The 21,328-nt window shown below is 41.2% G+C and overlaps 1 protein-coding gene across 1 annotated transcript in view; it reads right to left on the bottom strand.

Annotated features, from left to right (window-relative positions):
• Positions 1-19,523: 19,523 nt before the first annotated feature.
• The window catches only part of LOC117597091 (Fc receptor-like protein 5), a 28,938-nt gene continuing 27,133 nt past the window's right edge, over positions 19,524-21,328 (bottom strand). Inside the window, exons 7-8 of the mRNA XM_053233337.1 lie at positions 20,478-20,594; positions 19,524-19,777 (exon numbers count right to left, since the gene is read on the bottom strand). Of these exons, the coding sequence (XP_053089312.1) occupies positions 19,731-19,777; positions 20,478-20,594 (164 nt within the window). The 3' untranslated portion in view covers positions 19,524-19,730. The remainder of the gene's footprint in view (positions 19,778-20,477; positions 20,595-21,328) is intronic.

The following is a 21,328-nucleotide window of genomic DNA, read 5'->3' as shown; positions in this document are numbered from 1 at the left end:
AAGGAACCCCAATGGTTCAAGCAGGGCGTAACCATGGGCATTGTTCACAGAAGGAAGGTTGTCTCGACAGATGCTTCCAACATGGGTTGGGGAGCTCTGTGTGAGGGCAAACCGGCCTTCGGCTCCTAGTCGGTCGCAGAAGGACGGCTACACATCAACTGCCTCGAGATGGAGGCAGTATGTCGAGCCCTTCAGACCTTCTTGCCGGACCTGAAAGGGCACCACATGCTAGTCCGCTTGGACAGCATGACAGTGGTCGCATATATAAATCGCCAAGGCGGGCTCTCCTCGAAACGCCTTTTCGAGATGGTAAAATGCCTCTTGGAGTGGGCACATCTCAATCTGCGGTTGTTGATGGCAGCACATGTCCCTGGCATGCTGAACCAGGGAGCAGACGTGCTATCTCGGAGCAACATCCCCTCAGAGGAGTGGATGCTCCACCCGCAGACGATTCAGAAAATCTGGGAGGTGTTTGGCAAGGCAGAGGTCGACCTCTTAGCCTCAAAAGACAAGTCTCACTGCCCGATGTATTTTTCGAACAGCGAGGATGCGTTGGCCCACGATTGGCCAAACCTCCTCCTGTATGCTTTCCCCCAAATCGCTCTGATCCCTCAGGTAGTCAGACGAATCAGGGACCACAAACACAGAGTCCTCCTAGTGGCTCCGCTCTGGAGAAACCAACTTTGGTTCTCGGAGCTATATCAGCTGCTTACGGCGGCCCCGTGGCCCATTCCCCTGAGGTGGGACCTCCTCTCTCAGGCGAACAGGACAATTTGGCACCCCCAACCCGAGTTGTGGGCGTTGCACCTTTGGCCTCTCGACAGGAATCAGTAGATCTCCCTGAAAGTGTCCTAAACACTATTTCACAGGCTAGAGCCCCATCCATGAGACGCCTCTATGCCCTTAAATGGTCAGTCTTCTCTGCCTGGTGCACAACCCGTGGCGAAGACTCTATTTCCTGTGACATATCAGTGATATTATCCTTTCTACAAGAGCTGTTGGTATAAAAGTTTGTTTTATATGGAAGTATAAAACAAGTTCTCTAACGTAAGCCTCCTCTTTGTCTTGTACATTGCGCATGCATAAAACACTGTTTAAGCCACAAAAAAAGTCATTCCAGGTGACATTGTGAACGTTGTGAGATGACTAACAAAGCGTCAGGTCATTTGTAAAGGCATAAAAATAAACAATGAAAATGGTTAGAAAAATGTAAACTATAAAGAGAAAATTTTCAAAAACAACATGTATTTAAAAAGGTATGTGTGTGTGTGTGTGTGTGTGTATAGATCAACAGCAATTATGGCATTATGGCAGCAATGATCCAGGACAGCATGTTGCAGAACCACAAATATAAATATTCATCCCAGCCAACTTTACTTTCATGTTAATTCATTCTTTCATCAGTGAAGTTTGTACATCAACAAGAATAACTCACTTTGTGTAAGAAAACAGTGGCAGACTTACATACTTCAATGTTTCTTCTTCTTTGGTGTGTGCAGTACCAGATACCAAGTGTTCGTATCCAACCGAAAACCAACCAAAAGCACTGAAGTGCAAGTATATGAGCAAATAAGTATAATGAACCATATGTATATTAAATTATTTGTATTAATGTACGTTCAATGGAATTAGTATATGAGTAACAGAAAAATAGGTATTTTAGAGCAACGTGTCTGACCTTACTTGATGCTTTAAAAATGGGAGAAACCATTTTTATAACTTTATACAGATATTTTTGTACCCTAAAATACATACACTATATGGACAAAAGTGTTGGGACACACCTCTTAATTACTGAATTCAGGTGTTTCAATCAGACCCATTGCCACAGGTGTATAAAATCAAGAACCTAATCATGCAGTCTGCATTTACAAACAAGCATTTACAAAAATGAGTCGTTCTGAAGAGCTCAGTGAATTCAAGCGTGGTACTGTGATAGGATGCCACCTTTGTAATAAGTCAGTTCGTGAAATTTTATCCCGGCTAGAAATTCCACGGTCAACTGTAAGTGGTATTATTGGAAAGTGGAAACGTGTAGGAACATCAGCGACTCAGCCATGAAGCGGAAGACCACGTAAAGTCACAGAGCGGGGTCACTGAGTGCTGAGGCACATGGTGCATTAAAGTCGCCAATGCTCTGCTGATTCCATAACTGAAGATTTCCAAACTTCCACTGGCATTGATATCAGTGCAAAAACTGTGCAGCGGGGGCTTCATGGAATGGGTTTCCATGGCCGAGCATCTGCATGTAAGCCTCACGTCAACAGGTACAATGCCAAGTGTCGGATGGAGTGGTGTAAAGCACGCCACCACTGGACTCTAGAGCAGTGGAAATGTGTTCTATGGAGTGAAGAATCACGCTTCTCTGTTTGTCTCATGGGCGAGTCTGGGTTTGGCAGGAGATGCCAGGAGAACAGTACCTGCCTGCATTGTGCCAACTGTAAAGTTTGGTGCAGGAGGGATAATGGTATGGGGCTGTTTTTCAGGGTTGGACTAGGCCCCTTACTTCCAGGGAAGGGAAATGTTAATGCTTGTTAATGCTTCAGCATAACAAGACATTTTGGACAATAATATTCTTCCAACTTTGTGGGAACAGATTGGGGAAGGTCCTTTTCTATTCCAGCATGACTGCGCCCCAACAAACCAACCTCAACAAAGCAGGGTCCATAAAGACATGCTTGGATGAGTTTGGTGTGGAAGAATTTGACTGGCCTGCACAGAGCCCTGACCTCAACGCCAATCAACACCTTTAGGATGAACTGGAATGGAATGCCAGGCCTTCTTGTCCAAAAGCAGTGCCTGATATCAGAAATGCTATACTGGATGAATGGGCAAAAATTCCCACAGAAACACACAAATCTTGTGGAAAGCCTGCCCAGAAGAGTGGAAGCTGTTAGAGCTGCAAAGGGGGGACCAGCTCCATATTAATGTATTTAGAATGTGATGTCATTAAAATCCCTGTTGGTGTAATGGTCAGGTGTCCCAATACTTTTGTCCATACAGTGTTTTTTTATTTTTCTTTTACTTGTATATGTATCCAGTTAAAAGTGCATTAATAAAATTAGTTGTATTAAGAATTTCTTTTTAAATGTGTCTAAATACACAAATGAGCCACATGTATATAAAATTAATTGTATTTCTGCCCTTAATAATAAGTGTACATAATAATTAGAAAAGGAAAAGCAGTAAAAAAAAATAATAAGTAATGTTCCTGTGTAGAGAAATGGGATGAGCAAACTTTAGTTTCTGAGCATTTTAGTAAAAACTGTAGACAAACACAGATCACAGTTTTCCAGCGATCTGTTTGATAACTGTAGCTTCATCAGTGGACACAGACACACGGCTCACTGCAGAGAGAAAGAAAGAGATTGCAATAAATATCTTTATAAATACATTTCTCCTCATACTGCTTTCATTGATGTTACAAATTAGTTAAATTTTTTGACTCCGTGACCGCAGCAAGAAATCAGTTATTTATTTGGCATGTCAGTATTTTGCATGTTCATAGCTAACTATGTCATAACTGTCCAAGTAGAATGAGATGATGGAAAGTTATCTAGACAGCTACCAATCTAACATGGATGAACTCTTTCATATTCTGTAAGGCGGGGTTTTGTGTACGTGAATACTGTAACTGCTAGATGCCAAGTTCTACCCAATGCACCAACTATTTCTTACTTCATGGTGTTTGGTTTGTCTTTTAAGATTTATACTGTAAATGTCGTGAATCTTACCTCCATGTTGTGCTTCACCTCTGAGTAGACAGTATCATCACCCACACTGGCCTTTTCTAGTGGGAGTCAAGATATCCTGAATTAATCTCCTGAAAAATTACAACTCATCGAAATTATTAAATAGAAAATGATCTGGATATTAAATCATACACAAGTAAATTGCATTAGACCACAACAGTGTTGAATTCTGGATTCTGATTGGTCAGAAGGGGTTGATTAATTTTCTATAACAGCAGCTCTGACAGTAGTCCAGCTGCAAATCACACATTTATATTAATTAATTAATGCCATTTTTTAAATACATTATCGGGTCTATAATAACAGATTACGTAAATGAAGTGACAGATTATGTGAATAAACAGAATATGGGATTTGTTGTTATTTAACAAAAAAAAAAAGAAACATGTAATTGTTAATATGGACTTTTCTTAAGAAGTTTAACGCTGTGTAACAGTCAGGAAATTTTCTGACATGGGAAAGTCTTCAAGACAGAGGACTCTAAGCTTTAACACTTTAAGAGAAAAAAGAGAAGCTGGTAAAGGAACGACTGTTTATTCATGCTGTAACACAAGTGATAAAAGGAACTAACTTTTGCAGAAATCCCACAACAATAAATGGATGAAAAGTATGACGTGTCTTTCTTTAATGAATGAAATAGGGAAGTTGCTGTGGTAAAACACTTTGGGATGTGCTGTAATAGGAAAATAATCACCTTCAGGGTAGGAAATCTGAAGCAGTTGCTCTGCTTCATCACACCACACTGTCATTGATTATTTTCCTATAACAGCACAACAGAGTGTTTTATTCATTACGTAAAACAAGAGTAGGGTGCAGGTGAACTATGACACAAAATAAAATGTCTTCATTTTGCTTTACCTTTTATTCTCTTTTCATTTTTCATTGGTTTTAGTTCGAGCTCAGCATAAGTCACATCACTAACACCAGGTTCAGCATCAGCACCTGCAGTAGCAGAGAACAAAACCATCCCAATGATCTTTAGCCTTGTAATACATCAGTCATAACTCATAAACATAAACATAAGTCATTATCAGTCTCCTGCCAAAACCTCACTGAACTCTAGCTGCTTTTTTAAAGTAGATTTTTAAACTCTAGAGTTTATTTTCTTCAGCTTCCTTTATCATTCAGCATGAGGCATCTTTTCAATGTATGATTACTTTATGATTAATGCTATGCAGATCACATCACTGACTTTTTAATGGAACCTGTGATGGAACTGACTCGCTGATCTGGAGGAATATTGCAGCTTATGATCTCAGATACGTGGATGCAGATTGTTAATTTGAAAAGTTATTGAGATTAAGATTTATTAAGATTTCAAATATTATTTGCTGATTTAGTTTTTTTAATAAATCCATGAAATGTCCCAGCATTAAAAATTCTCTACCATTCTTCCTGTTTGTCTTCTTTTTCTTCGTGATCTGTGCGTAAGTGGCTTCACTCTCAGCTGCAGCTTCACCTGAACACAGTGCAGTGTGTTAATCACTACAAGACACTTCTGTACTTTACTGTATAGAGTTAATCTATAGTTAAGTCTCCTAATGCAAGAGGAAATAAAGCTACCTGTTCTACTCGTATCTGCCTGATCCACAGTATCATAAATATGTTCACTTTCTAGAGAAAACAGATTTACAATTTCTGAATTTGTTATAAATGCTACTGTAGATTACAAAATAGATTTCAAACAAATAAAACAACTGAATTTATTAAAAACTGTTCATGTTGTGTATTAAAGAGATGATAATTTTACAATGAATTTCAAAGAAAGATGTGAGTTTCTATTCTTCTAATAAATGTAGAAATAAAGTGATTGAGACAGTGTCTGACCATCCTGAAGTGGTGTGTGTCCTGACTGAGAGTCTTCAGCTCCTGACCGGCTCTGATTCTTCTCAACAGGGTGGTACATCTCAACAGGGTGTAAATAATTACAGAAACATTTTATTTTATACAGAACTGATTAAAGCAATATAACCAGAGAGACTACAATACAGTAGGAATAGATACAAATATTAATTATGGATATAATTCTAATAACAATATGTAGTTAGATGAGTGTAACTACACGTCTGAACTGCAAAACCTGTAGTAAAGTTATTTACAACTAAACCTAATGATTTCACAAAAACTCAGATTCCATTATTAAACTGAATTCAGTTTGACAGATCTCATGCCCAGAATAATCTGTGAGAATTTGAAAAAAAATATTAACTGAAAAAAACCTTTAAATTAAATACATCTATTTTCTGTGAATTAGTTCTTAACCTTCATCACATCTTTCACCATATTTTCTGAAATAGTTTTATTTAGCTCTAAATATGACTTTACAACAGGTTTTGGATTTATAATATAATAATATTAATGAATTAATTACCACATTACAGTTAGTATATCTATATTTAGTATGTGCAAGTACTTTTCACCGATTTTATAATCTACATTGTATTTAAACTGTTTCTTACACTGTAATCAGGACGATATCTCAGACCATAACAATGACTTAAGTGTGAAATATTCCAAACAAGATCTTTTCAATACTTTTTTTATAAGTAACCTTTAGTTATTTTTCCACAATTATGTGATACATCAAAATTTGCTTTATTCTTTAGAAATTCTTATTATATTCTGATTATATAACATAGCTGAAGCAGTTATCAGATCTTTTTTTCTTTTGTTGGACCACAGCAGGATCATTAAGATCAGTAAAGCGATGAACAAAAATCCCAAACCCACAGCCACTCCTACTGTTCCACCACCGGATCTAGAACCTGAGACTGAGGAGAGAGAATTTACAGAATTTAAGCATTTAAACACTGTGCATATAAACTGTGTTATTAAAAAGAGAATCAAATAAAAAGAAATTCTCACAAGGTTTCTCACCTCTGACTGAGAGCCAGCTTTTCAGTGACTCTCCTCTCTCTGGGTGTTTACAGTGGTAGAAACCTTCATCTGACTTTGAGACAGTTCGGATGATCATCTCTCCTGTAGTCTGTGTCTGGAGAATTGATCCATCTTTATAGAAATCAGCTCGGAGTTTTGAGGAATTTGTGCTCCGATATAAACAGCGTAGAGTCAGAGGATGTCCCTCAGTCACAGGATGGACAGTAGAGAGATAGTAGTATACACTTTTCATCAAACTGCATTTTGACAGTTCTAGGTGAAAGGTCGTCCAATCAGAACGCGCCGTGTCAGGAAGTCCCGCCCCCTTTCGACCAATGAGATTCTTCTTTTTTTCCGGATGTCCCGCCCCGATCCCCCTCCCTAATTTTCGTGGGTCCGTTCACGCGCATCTGTGTTCCGTGCGGTGGTCCGTTCACGCGCTTCAACCCCCTTTGTCTCTCAACCCTCTCACCCCCTGGTCTGGGGTCCGTGCAAATTATCCGGCCAGCGCACGAGGTCGGATTTCAGGCAGCTAGTGTCATGCCATTCCACTCTTAAACTTTTTTTTTTTTGTGTGATTTCGGATCTTTTATTAATACTTTATCTATTTATTTTTGAAACATAAACGGTATCCCTGTTGTATGCAAAAAATATATTTTAATTCAAGCATCACATTTTATTCTGTTTCCCAGAGCGTTCCTCATATTCTGAAAATATATTTTATGAAAATATCCTCATACTCTCTTTTGTCACCCGAAAATTATATTTTAATTCATGTACCAGGATTCATTCATTCTGATTCTCTGCGGCCGCAGAGCATGTGTTGACGGCAGTTCGTGACAGTCTACCCCCCCACCCTCTAAAGCGACAGGTGTATATGGTTGCTCGAGAACAGGTATGGTTGCTCGTGACAGGTGTTTCGGCGGGAAAAGAACTTTAGGGTATATAAGAAACGAGACAGTCTAACATTTTCCATGAAGAAATTTGGGGATCAACATGATGGCTCATGGTAAGAAAACTTGTTGAAATTATAAGGTATTGCTTTTCTCTTAAAAACATTGTTTAAATAAACACTTTATGTATTCTCAGCTTTAAAAGTTCAAGCTGAAATTCACCAGGTGCCTGAGTATCAGGGTAAGCTTTTCTATTAATTTCTCTTTTATTTTAACCCTTCTGTACTTTTTTTTAATATGTTTTTCTCTTTAATAAAGTTACAGCGGAAGAACTAGAGGGTATTAGCTTCACTCAGACGGACCCAGGTACCGTATCTTTCTCTGTGTTTTTTTGTTTTGGGCCTCTGTTATTTAGCTCTGGTGAAAAACTTTTTTTTTTTTTGTTTTTTTTACTACGCGTTACAGATTTTACACGCGGTATTAATCCTGATGAGTTTGGGAGAGGATCGGGAAGCGACAGTCTCGCCGATGATTTGGATTTGATTCTAACCGGGGCTTCGCCAGCGATCTCGCAAGATCACCGCGTTCCGTCCTCTCCTCCGAGAAGCGGAGATGGATTAATAGAAATATCAACAACCCCGAGCCCAGTGAGGCCGCAAGTCGTGAGCGTGACACCCATCTTAAAAGTCTGTGACACGCCCCACCGAGCGAAGGGACAGAGATTAGTCAGTAAGAGTCCGTCGCTATTGAAGAGGTTGTTTACATGTATGTCTTTTATTTCAATATTTATTTTTCATATATATATATATATATATATATATATATATATATGTATGTAAAACGGATCATTAAACATTCTTATAATCCCCTACAGATTCAGCCGAATCACGCTCGTGTTCACCCACGTGTTCAACCAGGGAAGTGGGACGTGGAGCTCAATGCGTGATTAACGGTGTGTTTTATATATATATATATATATATATATATATATATATATATATATATATATATATATATATATGTGTGTGTGTGTGTGTGTGTGTGTGTGTGTGTGTGTGTGTGTGTGTGAACACGTTTTTTGACACGAGCCTTCTTTTTCAAAACAATCAGAGACCCAACCGGAGACCGAATCGGATAACGGCCCCGAACCGAATCAGGAGGCAGAGCGATGTCAGAGAGAGCGCCAGGGTCCCACTAGACCTGTTTAAACGCAAGTTTCCTCAACAGCGGTTTAACGATATGTTATCTATGTATATATTTAGATTACATTTCTTCTTTATATGCCTATACGTACAAGATTTTGATAGGGGTTTTTATTTTTTTCAGCCAACGTCTCTAACCAGGAAGCGAGACCTGAACGGGCCCGTCGGCTGAGAATAACGCCACCTCTCCGCCAGCGCCGTGACAGCGGATTCTTGAGGCTCGCCGAAACAATGAGCGATTTGATTCGCGACCTGATTCGCGACTACAGCGCTACGTTTTCTAACGCGTATGAAAAAGGTTTTGTGTGAAAGGTTTGAATGCATGTCCGTGTCCATGTATATTTTGACGTTGTGAATTCATGTTTTTGAATGTATGTTAGTGTCAGGGAAATATTTTTGACATTGTGAATGCTGGGTTATAGATAGGGGAAAATTATATAATAAAAGTGTGCAAGAAAAATAAAAAATCGTTTAACCCTGAGTTGTGACATTTTATTTAGACCCTTCGTTAAAAGTAAAAGCAAACAAAATAAGCAAAAAAAAAAAACACTATAAAACACTATACATATATAAACACTATAAACATTATAAAACATATAAAATAAATACATATCATTTAAAAAATATATATATATATAAAATACATATATCATTTTTTAAAAAATGGATGGGCCTTTAGAGCGGGTCCTTGCTGAATTAAGGTTAAGGGTGGAAGGACTATGGCTTATCCGCCCCTCCTTTCGCATAGACATACCGCAGGACATATACGATAACGCCTCAGTGATTCAGCAAGATCCTCTACAGGCAATAGAAAATGCAATCCTCGGTCTAAATAGGCACGATGATCCATTTCTGGAAATCGAGGCCGCTATTCGTTCTATAAACACAGAAGAGGGAGAATGAGGGTCGTACGGTGAGGTGGGGGTAGAAGGAGGTGCAGCGGGTGAGGGGGTGGGAATAGAGGAAGATGTACCAGAAGGAGGGATCATGGGCGAAGGGGTAGAATTGGGGGAAGGAGGGAGTGGAGGGGTTGGGAGAGGAGCAGATAGAGAAGAGCCGCAGGTGGGAGGAGGGGGATGCGCGATGGTCGAAGATGAGGAGGAACATGGTGCTGATGAAAGAGAAATCGATGTCACGACGCACGAGAATTTTAATACCTTAAAAATGAGACGCGTGTTAACAATCCCTCCACCGGTGGGCGAGCCTGATATCGCTAAGTTTTATCAAAACGTGATCGGTCTCATTCGGGAATTGATCTACGACGCGAGAGTCATAGCAGGGAGGGGGGACTTGGTACAGTTAAGTGTAGATTGCGAAAATTTAAGAGTTCACGCAGGGCACGGGTGAAAAAATTCTACCCGTTTTTGAAGATATGCTCGATCGGATAGTACAGTCGAACACGGGGGTTGCGGCGAGCGAAAGAGTGGATCTGATTGTTCAGGTGGTGCAGAACCCTAGAGGCGGTGGAAAACATAAGTTGGAGAATACTTTAGACTGTGAAATCATACGTAAAAAAAGACGTCACCTGTACGTTACAGAGGACCGCGGAGATCAGCTCTGCTTCACCATCAGTCTAGCTCACGTGTGTAACGGCAGTTTCACAGACGGGCAGTGCGAGAGACAAGCTAGACAGTGGCAGCAAGTCGTCGGTCTGGACGAGCAGACACCCGTCACCTTTAGCGACGTGAGAAATTTCGAAGACATTTTAGAACGTAAAATCGTAGTATTTTACAGAACGTCTAGCACCCTCTCGCTTTTCGAAACAGATTTCCTGACCGTTCCCAATCTTTGTTTTTGTTTTTACTGGATAACCATTATTACGGGATAAAAAACCTCGAGGCCTTTATAGGTACGTGATTCGTCTGTAATTATTGCTACAAGGGTTTTAATTGCTCCTATGCGCATACCTGTCGGGGCTATTGTCACATATGCAACGACAGGGAGTGCCCCATGCTAGAGCACGATCACCTAGAATGCTCAGAAAGTGTCGTTCCCCGGCGTGTTTCTCCCGTCACAAAGAAGGTAAGAGGAACTTTGTAACGGGTAGGTCGGTCAGTCTCTGCGAGCTCGTTAAAAAATGTGCTAGATGCGGCCGGCGTTACAACACGGGAGTGAATACCCTTGTAGGAAATGGTCATCATTGCGCTAAGCACGTACCTTTTCTGGTGTATGTGAAAACGTTGAAAGGTGAAGAGAAGTGGTTTTACGGTCATGGGTGCGTTAAACATTTTCTTATGTATTTCAGAAATAAGCGCTACAGATGTAACGTTTTTATCGCTCACAACGCCAAAGGGATCAACAGCTATCTGGTTTTGAAAGGTATGCTGAAAGAGTGGTTATCGCCTCAGCGTATTCTCATGACGGGGAGTAAAATCCTCAGTTTTGAAGACCCTCATTACGAGCTAAAATTCATAGACTCTCTGTCTTTCCTACCCATGTGTCTTAGTGATTTCCCAAAAGCCTTAGGTTTCGCCGATCAGACCAAGGGGTATTTTCCTCATAAATTCAGCTCGGCCGGGCGTCTCGAGTATGTAGGACCCTACCCACCCGCCTCCGATTATGGGGTAGAACGCATGTCGGATCGGGAGCGTCAAGATTTTCACGAATGGTATTCCGTGGCTGCACGGGGCGTTTTTAACTTTAGGAAGGAAGCTCTGCATTATTGTAAAAGTGACATGATTATACTTTCCCAGGGTTGCATCAAATTCAGAGATCAGTTTCTCTGAGAGACGGGGGTGGACCCGTTCGATTCGATCACCCTAGCGTCAGCCTGCATGAAAGTGTTTATCACAAATTATATGACTCCTAAGACGTTGGCCATACCATGCCCCTACGGTTACGCTCGGGTGCGCAAAGTCCGGGGGAAATCCGTAAGAGTCAAAAAATGTGGCTTCACCCTCCTTTTCCAGGGTTAATGCTAACCAATGCTCGCCGGGCATGTGGGCAGGGTGGTTGGAAGCCCACACGCCACGAAATACGTTCCACGGAAGATGCTGCAAAAGACTCTCTAGCTGAAGATTATCCATGTTTAGTAATAATCCACCAACACCTGTCTTTTAGAGTCAATCTCTAGAATAGAATCGTAACAAGCGTAGACGATAAGAGTAGTGGTATTCGGTAAAAGCACTCTGAATCTCATCTCCAGTCTCAAATTACCGCTCGATACGACCGACAACGCATCGTTGTCGTCGGCTGGGTTGAGATTAAAAGTGAACAGGGCGTATCCTTCGTTAAATTTGCTGCGGTTAATACTCAGAGGTAAATCTTTCAGATGTCTCCCAGTAGCCATGAACATGTTGTAAAACTCTCTGACAGATTGTCTGTTGTTGAATTGGGGCTGGAAAGCCTTGGTGGGGATCTGTCTATCATCCTGACAGAAAGCCAGGTATTCTACGTAGTTATGTACAAAGTTAAATGGGGACAGGTCTCTTCTCCCCGTGAACGCTTCGTGGTGCACCATACCTAAAACCATGTATTTAGGAGTGGCTCCGAGAAATAGATTCTCCTGGTTACATATCCTAGAGTTTGCTGGGGTGGAATAGGTTTTCACAATGACGCGTGAGAGGGGATAGAGAGCGTTGGCTTTCGTCAGGGCTGCCGCGTGCCCTAACTGCACGGCAGGGGCTACGGTCACTTTTTTCACAAAGAGAGACGCTCCCAGCACGTTCAGTCGGAATCCCGAGTCACGCGCTCCCATGAGACAGAACGCGTCGCCGGCGCGTGTCAGTTTGACCCTCAGGTTGACCGAGTTCAGCAAAAGTCTCTCGCAGAAAAATATGTCCCCGTGGAGAGGGCCGAGCAGGTGCACTTCTCTAGAATTAGTGCTGAATTCAGATCTCTTGTTTAATCCTCTGTTAGGACCGCTGGCGATTGCTACAGAGTCCATGGCTCCCGCAGTGTCTTTGTAAAAAAGGCCGGCGGTGGGTATCTGGGTATCTGGTGAAAAGTTGAGCAGAGTCTCGATCATGGCACGGTAGGGATGTGTGGCACTCGATTGCGAGATTAGACCCCAGAATGACGTCACATTGACTGAATATCGTATCCGTGATGGCAGACACAGGGGAGATTTCGTTGTATATTTTATCTTCGATCGAAAGCTGAGTTATAGGTGCAGAAAATAGATCCAGCTCGCACAGCGTGCACTCGAGGGATTTCTGATGCAAGAGAGCCATGTTTTTTGTTTGAATTTCCCCTACGTCGGTTAAAATATATCGGAGCTCCGGGAGGGTTTCCTCTTCAAGCGACTGCTTCTGCCGACTGTTTTCTTCTTCTTACCCGTCGAACGTTTATTAGAACTCGACGAGAGGCACTCCCCCAGAGGTCGTCTCCTCACCCTTCGCGACAAAACCACGATGCCCGCTGACCCCTCTTGTTTTTTCCGATCGTCGAAGCTCTACATTTTCCCCATGACTCTACCGACCGCATCCGTAGCGATATGGGTGGCGGCCCTTTTAAGATGGGGTTCGGCAATGTCGAACCCTTTTTTCAGCAAGGGAGATATGAAACGAAACAGTTTTGAGAATATTGAGCCAATACCACGGCCGTACATTACAGGGGCTCCGTAAAATCCTCCTAAATCGCCTCCGGCCTGATTTTCGTAGTAACGGACGAATCTGTGAGGGTCTTCCATCGCTAGTACCCGAGCCATTTTATTTTTTAATTCGTTCTCTGATGCCCTCGAACGTAGCTTCGTCCTCTCCGGCCTGAGATTGAATGACGGTCGCGTTAAAGGATGGATTTTATATATTCATACACTGTATGTTTTCGGTCTAAAGTGAAGCGTTACGATGACCTTCCCGTAAGTGAATTCTACCTCTTGGGTCTGATCCATTTTTATCTCGACCTTTATGTTCTCGATATGCGGCTTGCTCGCGTGTAAATAATACGACAGATCGAAACATAAGGTTACTATGTCCCCGTACGCTCCCTGCACATCGACCACCCTCATCAGTGGGGCATAAGCGTCGCCTATCAACTGAGGGCGAACGGCGTCGCAGTAACAGAATATGTGATAATATCCCGCTCGTAGATCAGCGGGGTAATCGGCCAGCTTCCTGTCGAATTCTATCCATTCTCCGGGTCTCACGCCCATAATGTAACCATATAAAGTGGTGGGTAAAACCGCACATGAGTCTGACCGCCCACTTGGAAATCGAATTTCCTCAGATAATTGTTGTAGGACAGGTAAATTAAATAAACAGTCGACTTTTCTAAACGAAGCCTCCATCTCCGTTTTGAACTGTCCCAGGTTAGCGAAAACTTTGTTATCTTTAAAAACATCGAGGCTGGCGTTGGACAGCAGGATGGTGTAAAAACCCTCGTGCTTCAGCCCGTACATGGCTGGGAAATGATGAGCCCTCGCGGACGTCGTCCGTTTTTTATATATTTTTTAAATCGCTCTCACTGATCCAGCTGTTGAATTTCGCGGGCCAGTTTTTCCACCGTACAAAGAACTGATTTTCGCCCCTGACCGTACACCTCTTCAGAATCACCTCCACGTGGTAGCATTTGTCGCTGTCCGTTTTTACTTTTTGCAACTCGGCCTTGTAGAAGGTGCCACGGACCGGTTCTCCGTCGTAATCTTTCAGTCTGTACGCCGGAGGGTCGCGAGGGAGGCATTCAGCCAACGAAAACCCATCTTCAATCTAGCCTTCCGGAGTGACGGCTTACCGTACAGGTTCTGAAACACTCGATCGACGTTCTCCAAGGTCACCTGAGCCGGCACCATTTTAATGCTGCCGTGATAACTGTTATTGTAGCTTTTCACCAAGTCCTGCAGCACGTCGAGGTATCGCAAGGTGTTGTTAGCTGTGAAATATCTCCACATTCGACCTTTTAAAGTACGATTAAATCTTTCGACCACCGAAGCTTTGAGTTCGCTGTATGTGGAAAAATGCACGATGCCGTGTTTTTTCATCAAACCCTCGAAAGCCTTGTTAAAAAATTCTTTTCCGGTGTCGGTCTGTAACTTTACAGGTGTCTGGCTTTTGGAGAAAACAGATTCTAGAGCCTTTACCGCCTCCGTGGATGTTTTTCTTTTGAGACTTCTGATGTAAGCTTTCTTGGAAAATACGTCTGTGACCGTTAATAAATAATTGTACCCATCGTTATGATCCGATAAAGCCTGCATATCACACAGGTCAGCCTGAAATTGGTTCAAGGGACGCGGGGCAAAAACTCTAATTCCAGTAAAATGTATTCTGGCTGGTTTGTGTAGAGTATAAGCGTCCTGCCCCGATAAAAAATCTTTTACCCTTTCCACAGACGGCGGCTTCCCCTTTTCGTCTCACACAGCCCTTCGCAGTCTTTCTACCCCTCCGAAGCTACCCGGGTCGGCCGGATCGTAATACACTTTTTTCATCGCATGTTTCTCGGACATGGCTGAACCGAAATGAGAGAAAAAGGCGAGGATCGAGATTTGAATTCTTTTTATACACACAGAGAGAGGCGAGATTCTTTATTCAGACTCTTGAAGTAAAATGGGTTTATGGTTCACCTACCCACTAGATGGCAGTAGTAGATAGTTGTAAGGGGATTTTTATGTTCGCAGGAAGTGAGGAGCGAGCAGCCGCATGCGACAGAAAAAAAGCAATGTTGTTGTTAGCTTGGGCAGCTTATTTTCATGTCTTTGGGTATTGTTAATAAAGACATAAGATACAGAACTGTTGGCTCGGCATTACTACAACTTTTTATTCAACTTTTTTATACACACAGAGAAAGGCGTGATTCTTTATTCAGACTTTTTGTTCAACTTTTTTTATACACACACACAAACGTTATTAATGTTTTATCATAAACAAAGTTTGAACCAAGATTGAATGACCCAGAGTACCGCATAGTAGCAGCAAAAACACACTGAATAATTGAATATATAATAGTATAGAATAAAATATAAGAGGTAGCAGCAAAAACACACTGAATATTTGAATATATAATAGTATAGAATAAAATCAAACACACGTGTGCAAAAACTATATACAAAATCAAACTACAAGCGTACATAATAGCTAGCAGCACAGAAAAAACACACTGAATAATCGAATATATAATAGTATAGAATAAAATATAAGAGGTAGCTGCAAAAAACACACTGAATAAATGCATATATGATGGCATGGAATAAAATCAAGTTAACAGGAATATTGGCAGTCGATGACTAGCTCTGTGAAACGCTCTATTCTCTCCTCGTCAGGTTTGATATCATCGTACATTCGGTAGATGCGCTCGTAGATCGATCCTCCTGATCTATACCCCAGCAAAAGAATCTCTGTTGCCATCCTAATTTCACCGCCCTCGCACGTCTCGTAAAATCCGTAGCTGTCCATATATTTCTCAATGGCTTCAATGAACAGTGAGTTCCACAGCATCCGCACCACACCGTGAAAGCAGGTCTGATAGATGTCGCCAGGTGGGTCGAGCAAGCACGTGTGTTGTCTCTGGCTAGGATGACTGATCTGACAGCTGTTGCATTTGGCTTCGGCGTACATTGTCAGAGTCTTGTTGAGTAAATGAAGCACCGCTGATTCCAGACATTTGAAAAACACGATCCTCTTCAACCAGCATGAGAGCGGCGCGTCAGGGTCGTCGATGAACGTCCGCAATGGGTCATCCGATCCGCAGGGTGAGTTCTCGTTCGAAGGAGTGTCCTGAACCTTCATCCCCACAGGATCCTCACCAGCGTGCTCCGAGACGACGGTCTCCTCGTACCCCGAGATGACAGGTTCCTCGAAGCGAGGGGGTGAAAGCTGTTGCGAGAACTCAGGGGTCGGGGGAGGGGTCAGCGGCAAAGGAACGGCATAACTCTCCTCCGGAGATGAAGGATGGTCAGACATTCCATCTTCTTCTTCTTCTATCCCCCTCAACACGATCCGGGTAGGCCTGATTCTCTTGAGCACGCGTTCGCAGCAATTTTCCATATTTCTCTCTCTCTCTTTCACTCTTCTCCTCTCTTGGTTGAGTCTTCTTTTATACCATAAAACGAAGTAGAGCCCGAGCCCTGCCTCCCACCCCTCGTAATACGATCCATGTTGAGGGCGAGTGTGCGCACGTGTTCAACAATGGCTCATTTTTTCATCGCTCAGAGCTTCATTCCACTCACGACAGCTGCGAAAGAGCGAAGTAATTTTATAGTCAATCTCACCCATCTTTTCCCTCCACGTTACAAGCGGCACATCCAACACGGTATGAAAAACACTGCAGTCCGAGCTGAAAAGATCCAGGACAAAGTACTCTCTGGGTTTTTTACATACCCCTTCTCTCTCCATGTTCTCCACACAGCAACTGGCCCTGTAGAACCAGCGCTCTGTGCCTGAGGCTCTAGTCATCCAGATAGCCATAAACCTAACTTTTCACTCTGAAACCTCCGGGGTGCTGGGAAAAGTCTCCGGGAGAGAGGCCCTCCCGTTCCCTCTCCATTTTCCTTCATCCTCGTCAAAATTCTCAAGGACAACCTTCTGTAACACACCCCAGTCGTTAGAGGATAACGAGGCTAGACACGTTGAGACCCCCGGTCTCTCTCCACACTTCACCTGATAAAGCTGCAATTCCCCGGTTTTGTATCTAAACACATAACCCCATCGTCCACCCTGTCTGCAGAAATCCAGAGGCCATTCCTTGCACAACGAACCCGCCGGTGGTGCTTGAGTGCGGCGAAGATACGCGTTGGTTTTCCACGGGCTGTCTTTGTCAGAATCTTGAAAAATCGAAATAATAGTCTCACTGATAATAGAACACCCGTGATGGGCCATTAATCCTCTTTTCGCATATAACAGGGATACCATTTATGTTTCAAAAATAAATAAATAAAATATTAATAAAAGATCCGAAATCACACAATACACGGGGAAAAAAAAAAAGTTTAAGAGTGGAATGGCATGACACTAGCCACCTGAAATCTGACCTCGTGCGCTGGCAGGATAATCTGCACGGACCCCAGACCAGGGGGTGAGGGGGGTGAGAGAGAGAAAGGGGGTTGAAGCGCGTGAACGGACCCTCGCATGGAACACAGATGCACGTGAACGGACCCACAAAAATTAGGGAGGGGGATCGGGGCGGGAAAAACATTGGAAAAAACATCAGGAAAAACGAAGAATCTCATTGGTCGAAAGGGGGGCGGGACTTTCCGCCACGGTGCAGTCTGATTGGATAAAAAGGGGAGGGACTTCGTGACCTGGCGTGCTCTGATTGGATGATAGAACTGTCAAAATGCAGTTTGATGAAAAGTGTATAGTACTATCTCTCTCGTATGGGTAGCAAAATTTGCCTGTGCACCTTGCACATTACATGGATGAATTGTACTTTTCTCCTATTCCATGCGAAACAAATACAAGTAAAAACATACTGTTTTTGATCAATCACAAATTTTAAACGTATTTTTTGTTATTTTTTAGAGTTTCAGTTAAAGTGTAATGATTACTAAATAAGTTCAAGTTGAATTAGGGATTAAACGGTTTGAAAGTATTTGTGGAACAGTATTTTAAAAACTACCAGTATCTTCTTTCTTTCTTTGTTTCTTTCTTTCTTTCTTGCTTTCTTGCCTTTGCCCAAATATCTGCTTGCTACATGAAGGCCAGGTGATAATTTTCTGGAATGTGGGGCTATTAGCAGGGCAATAATAGGGCACAATAAGCTAGTCAGACAGCATTGTGTGAATTCTGTGGAATGTGTGAATTCTGTGGAATGTGTGAACTGCATTGACATTGTTTGCCCTGGAAAATAATTAGTGTTTTTTGTTTTTTTTTTTCATTTCAGAATGCCACCAGCCAGGAAAGACCATCTTGTATACAATGTTTATGATATCATTGATGCTATACAGAATGGCAACAGTGACTTTGAGATGGACTCTGGGTCAAGTGATGAAGAGGAATGTGAAGATTCCTATATACAAGATAAGGAAGATAAAAACATGTATGGACATTTTCCTGTTAAAACGAAAAGAGGACGCTGCAGACACTGTACTACAGGCTACACTAACACACTTTGCTCCAAGTGCAATGTCTGCCTCTGCTTCTCAGAGGATAAGAACTGTTTTTGGGACTATCACAACTGAAGATGCCTGTGAACAGAGCTACATAATGTAAATGTCAATTGTCAACGATGTTCAATTCAGTTCATCAGCTTTTGTAAATACAGCGTAAGCATATTTTTTATAATAAATTTTTTTAGAAAATTATGAATTGTCTGATTATCATTATTTTATGATTATTTATGTATACACATATCTGCCACTGTTTTGGGTCAACATAGGCAGTACACCCTGCAAATAAACCCATCTAAAGTTTTCTCCATTTATTCAGACAATAAGTCAAATCACTGAAATTCTGCTACCCCAAAAGCCCAACGTTGCAATATTACAACATGTCCATAAAAACTTACTAAAATGTTGAAAATGTAAAAACTAATTTATTTCTGCATTGGAGGCCTCCTACTACAACATTTAAGGGGTGAAAAAAAATTCACTATTTTTTTCTATATTTGGATCTTTCAGGGTTAACAGAGGTCCAGCAACTGACAGAGTAAAGTATCATTCTGTATTTTCTGGATTTAAAGCAACCATTTTGCACAGATTCCTGTGCTTGCTTAAACCTCATTACAGTTAGATGAAATGTTTTGAGGTTTTAATGTGCAGGTCACCATGTTGGGATTAAACTCACTCCAATAGCAGACACATGTCAGATGTTATTTTGCAGAAGCACAGCTCAACCCTGACCAATAAATATTTTTAAGAATATTTGTTCATTTTTACTCTGTTTTGCCTTAGCAGCATGTAAGCTTTATTAGAAACTACACACATGGTAACTTTCTCTTCATGAGGGGTTTTGCAGGCTTTAGCTAAACAAATCCTGTCAGAACAACGAGGGTGTCTATAAGATGCTGAGCAAATAACAGCATGACATTAAAATGGCAAATCAGTATCATTTTAAAAACCCCACAAAGCCCTAAAGAACAAGAAATTATGAAATTATTTTTACATTAAACACATTGTCTTTTTGTTAGATGAACTTTGCTCACTCCTCTATGACTGCATTCTCAATTCTCTCTTCATCAGTGTGAGCTGTTAAAGAAATTAAAAAGTCATTTGTTTCATTTCAAAGTTTATTCCAGGTGTTTATGGCAGAAAAGCAACCAACCTGCATTTGATCTCATCCTAAACACAGTTTAAACAGTCTTTGTTTTATTGCTTATGAATGACAGTGAAGTGACAAGTGACAGAGCTTCAGGAAAAGATGTGTTAGAAAATGAACATCATTCATTCAATCATCTTCAGTAACCGCAAAATGTAGGTCAGAGATTCTTTATCAATTATTACAAACAATTTATTAACATGTCCTTTTGTGTTATTAAAATGCTACCTCTTCCTTTTAAAACCTAAATTATACAGATTATCTAATGCCTGTTACTATGATGGATAAGTCAGCTCATCTGCTTATGAAATACACTTCTGCACTATTTTTAGTATTTTTACTTAATAATGTACATTATTAGTTAAAATGTAACTCCACTTGAAGCGTCTGTCACATATAAATTCACCCTCAGACCTCAGCAGAAACAGATGTTGTGTTTTACATCATATTACACTTACATTTAAATCTTACTGTAAGTACATTTTAGAACAAGTGCTTTAACATTCAGGTGTGGATTTTTGTTTTTAAAATGAAAATAATGAGTCAAATTTTCCTAAGGTGAAAATGTTTTTCTTGCATTAAGTAAAGTTATTGTGCTCATTATATGAAACATACTGAAAGAGTTCTTACCTCGAGCTCTGTAACATTTGATCAGCAGAATGATGGTCACCAGCAGATACGGAGAGGCCGTCACTACACTACTGATCAGCATGAGCACTGAGAATGGAGCTTCTACACATGATGGACCTGACGCAGAATAAAATAATTATTATAATAACACATTATTAATGATGAAGTGTTTGTAAGTTTTAGCTCAATCTATGTACAAATAAATTAATTTACACTTGTGTGCACATGCATAACCTAGCATATTGTACACAGAGTTACATAAACTAAGGAATTTAGCTTATATTATGTAAAGCTAGTGAGTTCAAGACACATTTATATTTAAATGAATATTTAAATGATTTCTCACATATGACTGAGAGCCAGCTTTTCAGTGACTCTCCTCTCTCTGGGTGTTTACAGTGGTAGAAACCTTCATCTGACTTTGAAACGTTATAGAGGATCATCTCTCCTGTAGTCTGTGTCTGGAGAACTGATCCATCTTTATAGAAATCAGCTCGGAGGTTTGAGGGCTTTGTGTTGCGATATAAACAGTGTAGAGTCAGAGGATGTCCCTCAGTCACAGGATGGACAGGACTCTCCAGGATCACATCACCATCTAGAACACAGAAAATCACAAACAAGGAAATCCACACACTATGATGTGTGTGTAGATAATATAAATAAAAGTTCTCTAATTTATCTGTATATAACTTAAAATCCTCTAAATCTGTGGAGTCTGCAGGTATTTAATTCAAGCCTGCAGAAAACTGCCTACACTAGCTCATGAGAAAAAAAATTCAACTGAATTATGGAAGCAGCAGCACAGATAAATATGAATATCGAAAATTGATTTGATTCCTTGCTCTTTTACT

This window comes from Pangasianodon hypophthalmus, chromosome 4 (genome assembly GCF_027358585.1).
Source record: "Pangasianodon hypophthalmus isolate fPanHyp1 chromosome 4, fPanHyp1.pri, whole genome shotgun sequence".
Classification (NCBI taxonomy): Eukaryota; Metazoa; Chordata; class Actinopteri; order Siluriformes; family Pangasiidae; genus Pangasianodon; species Pangasianodon hypophthalmus.
This window is presented reverse-complemented; position numbering and strand designations above follow the sequence as displayed.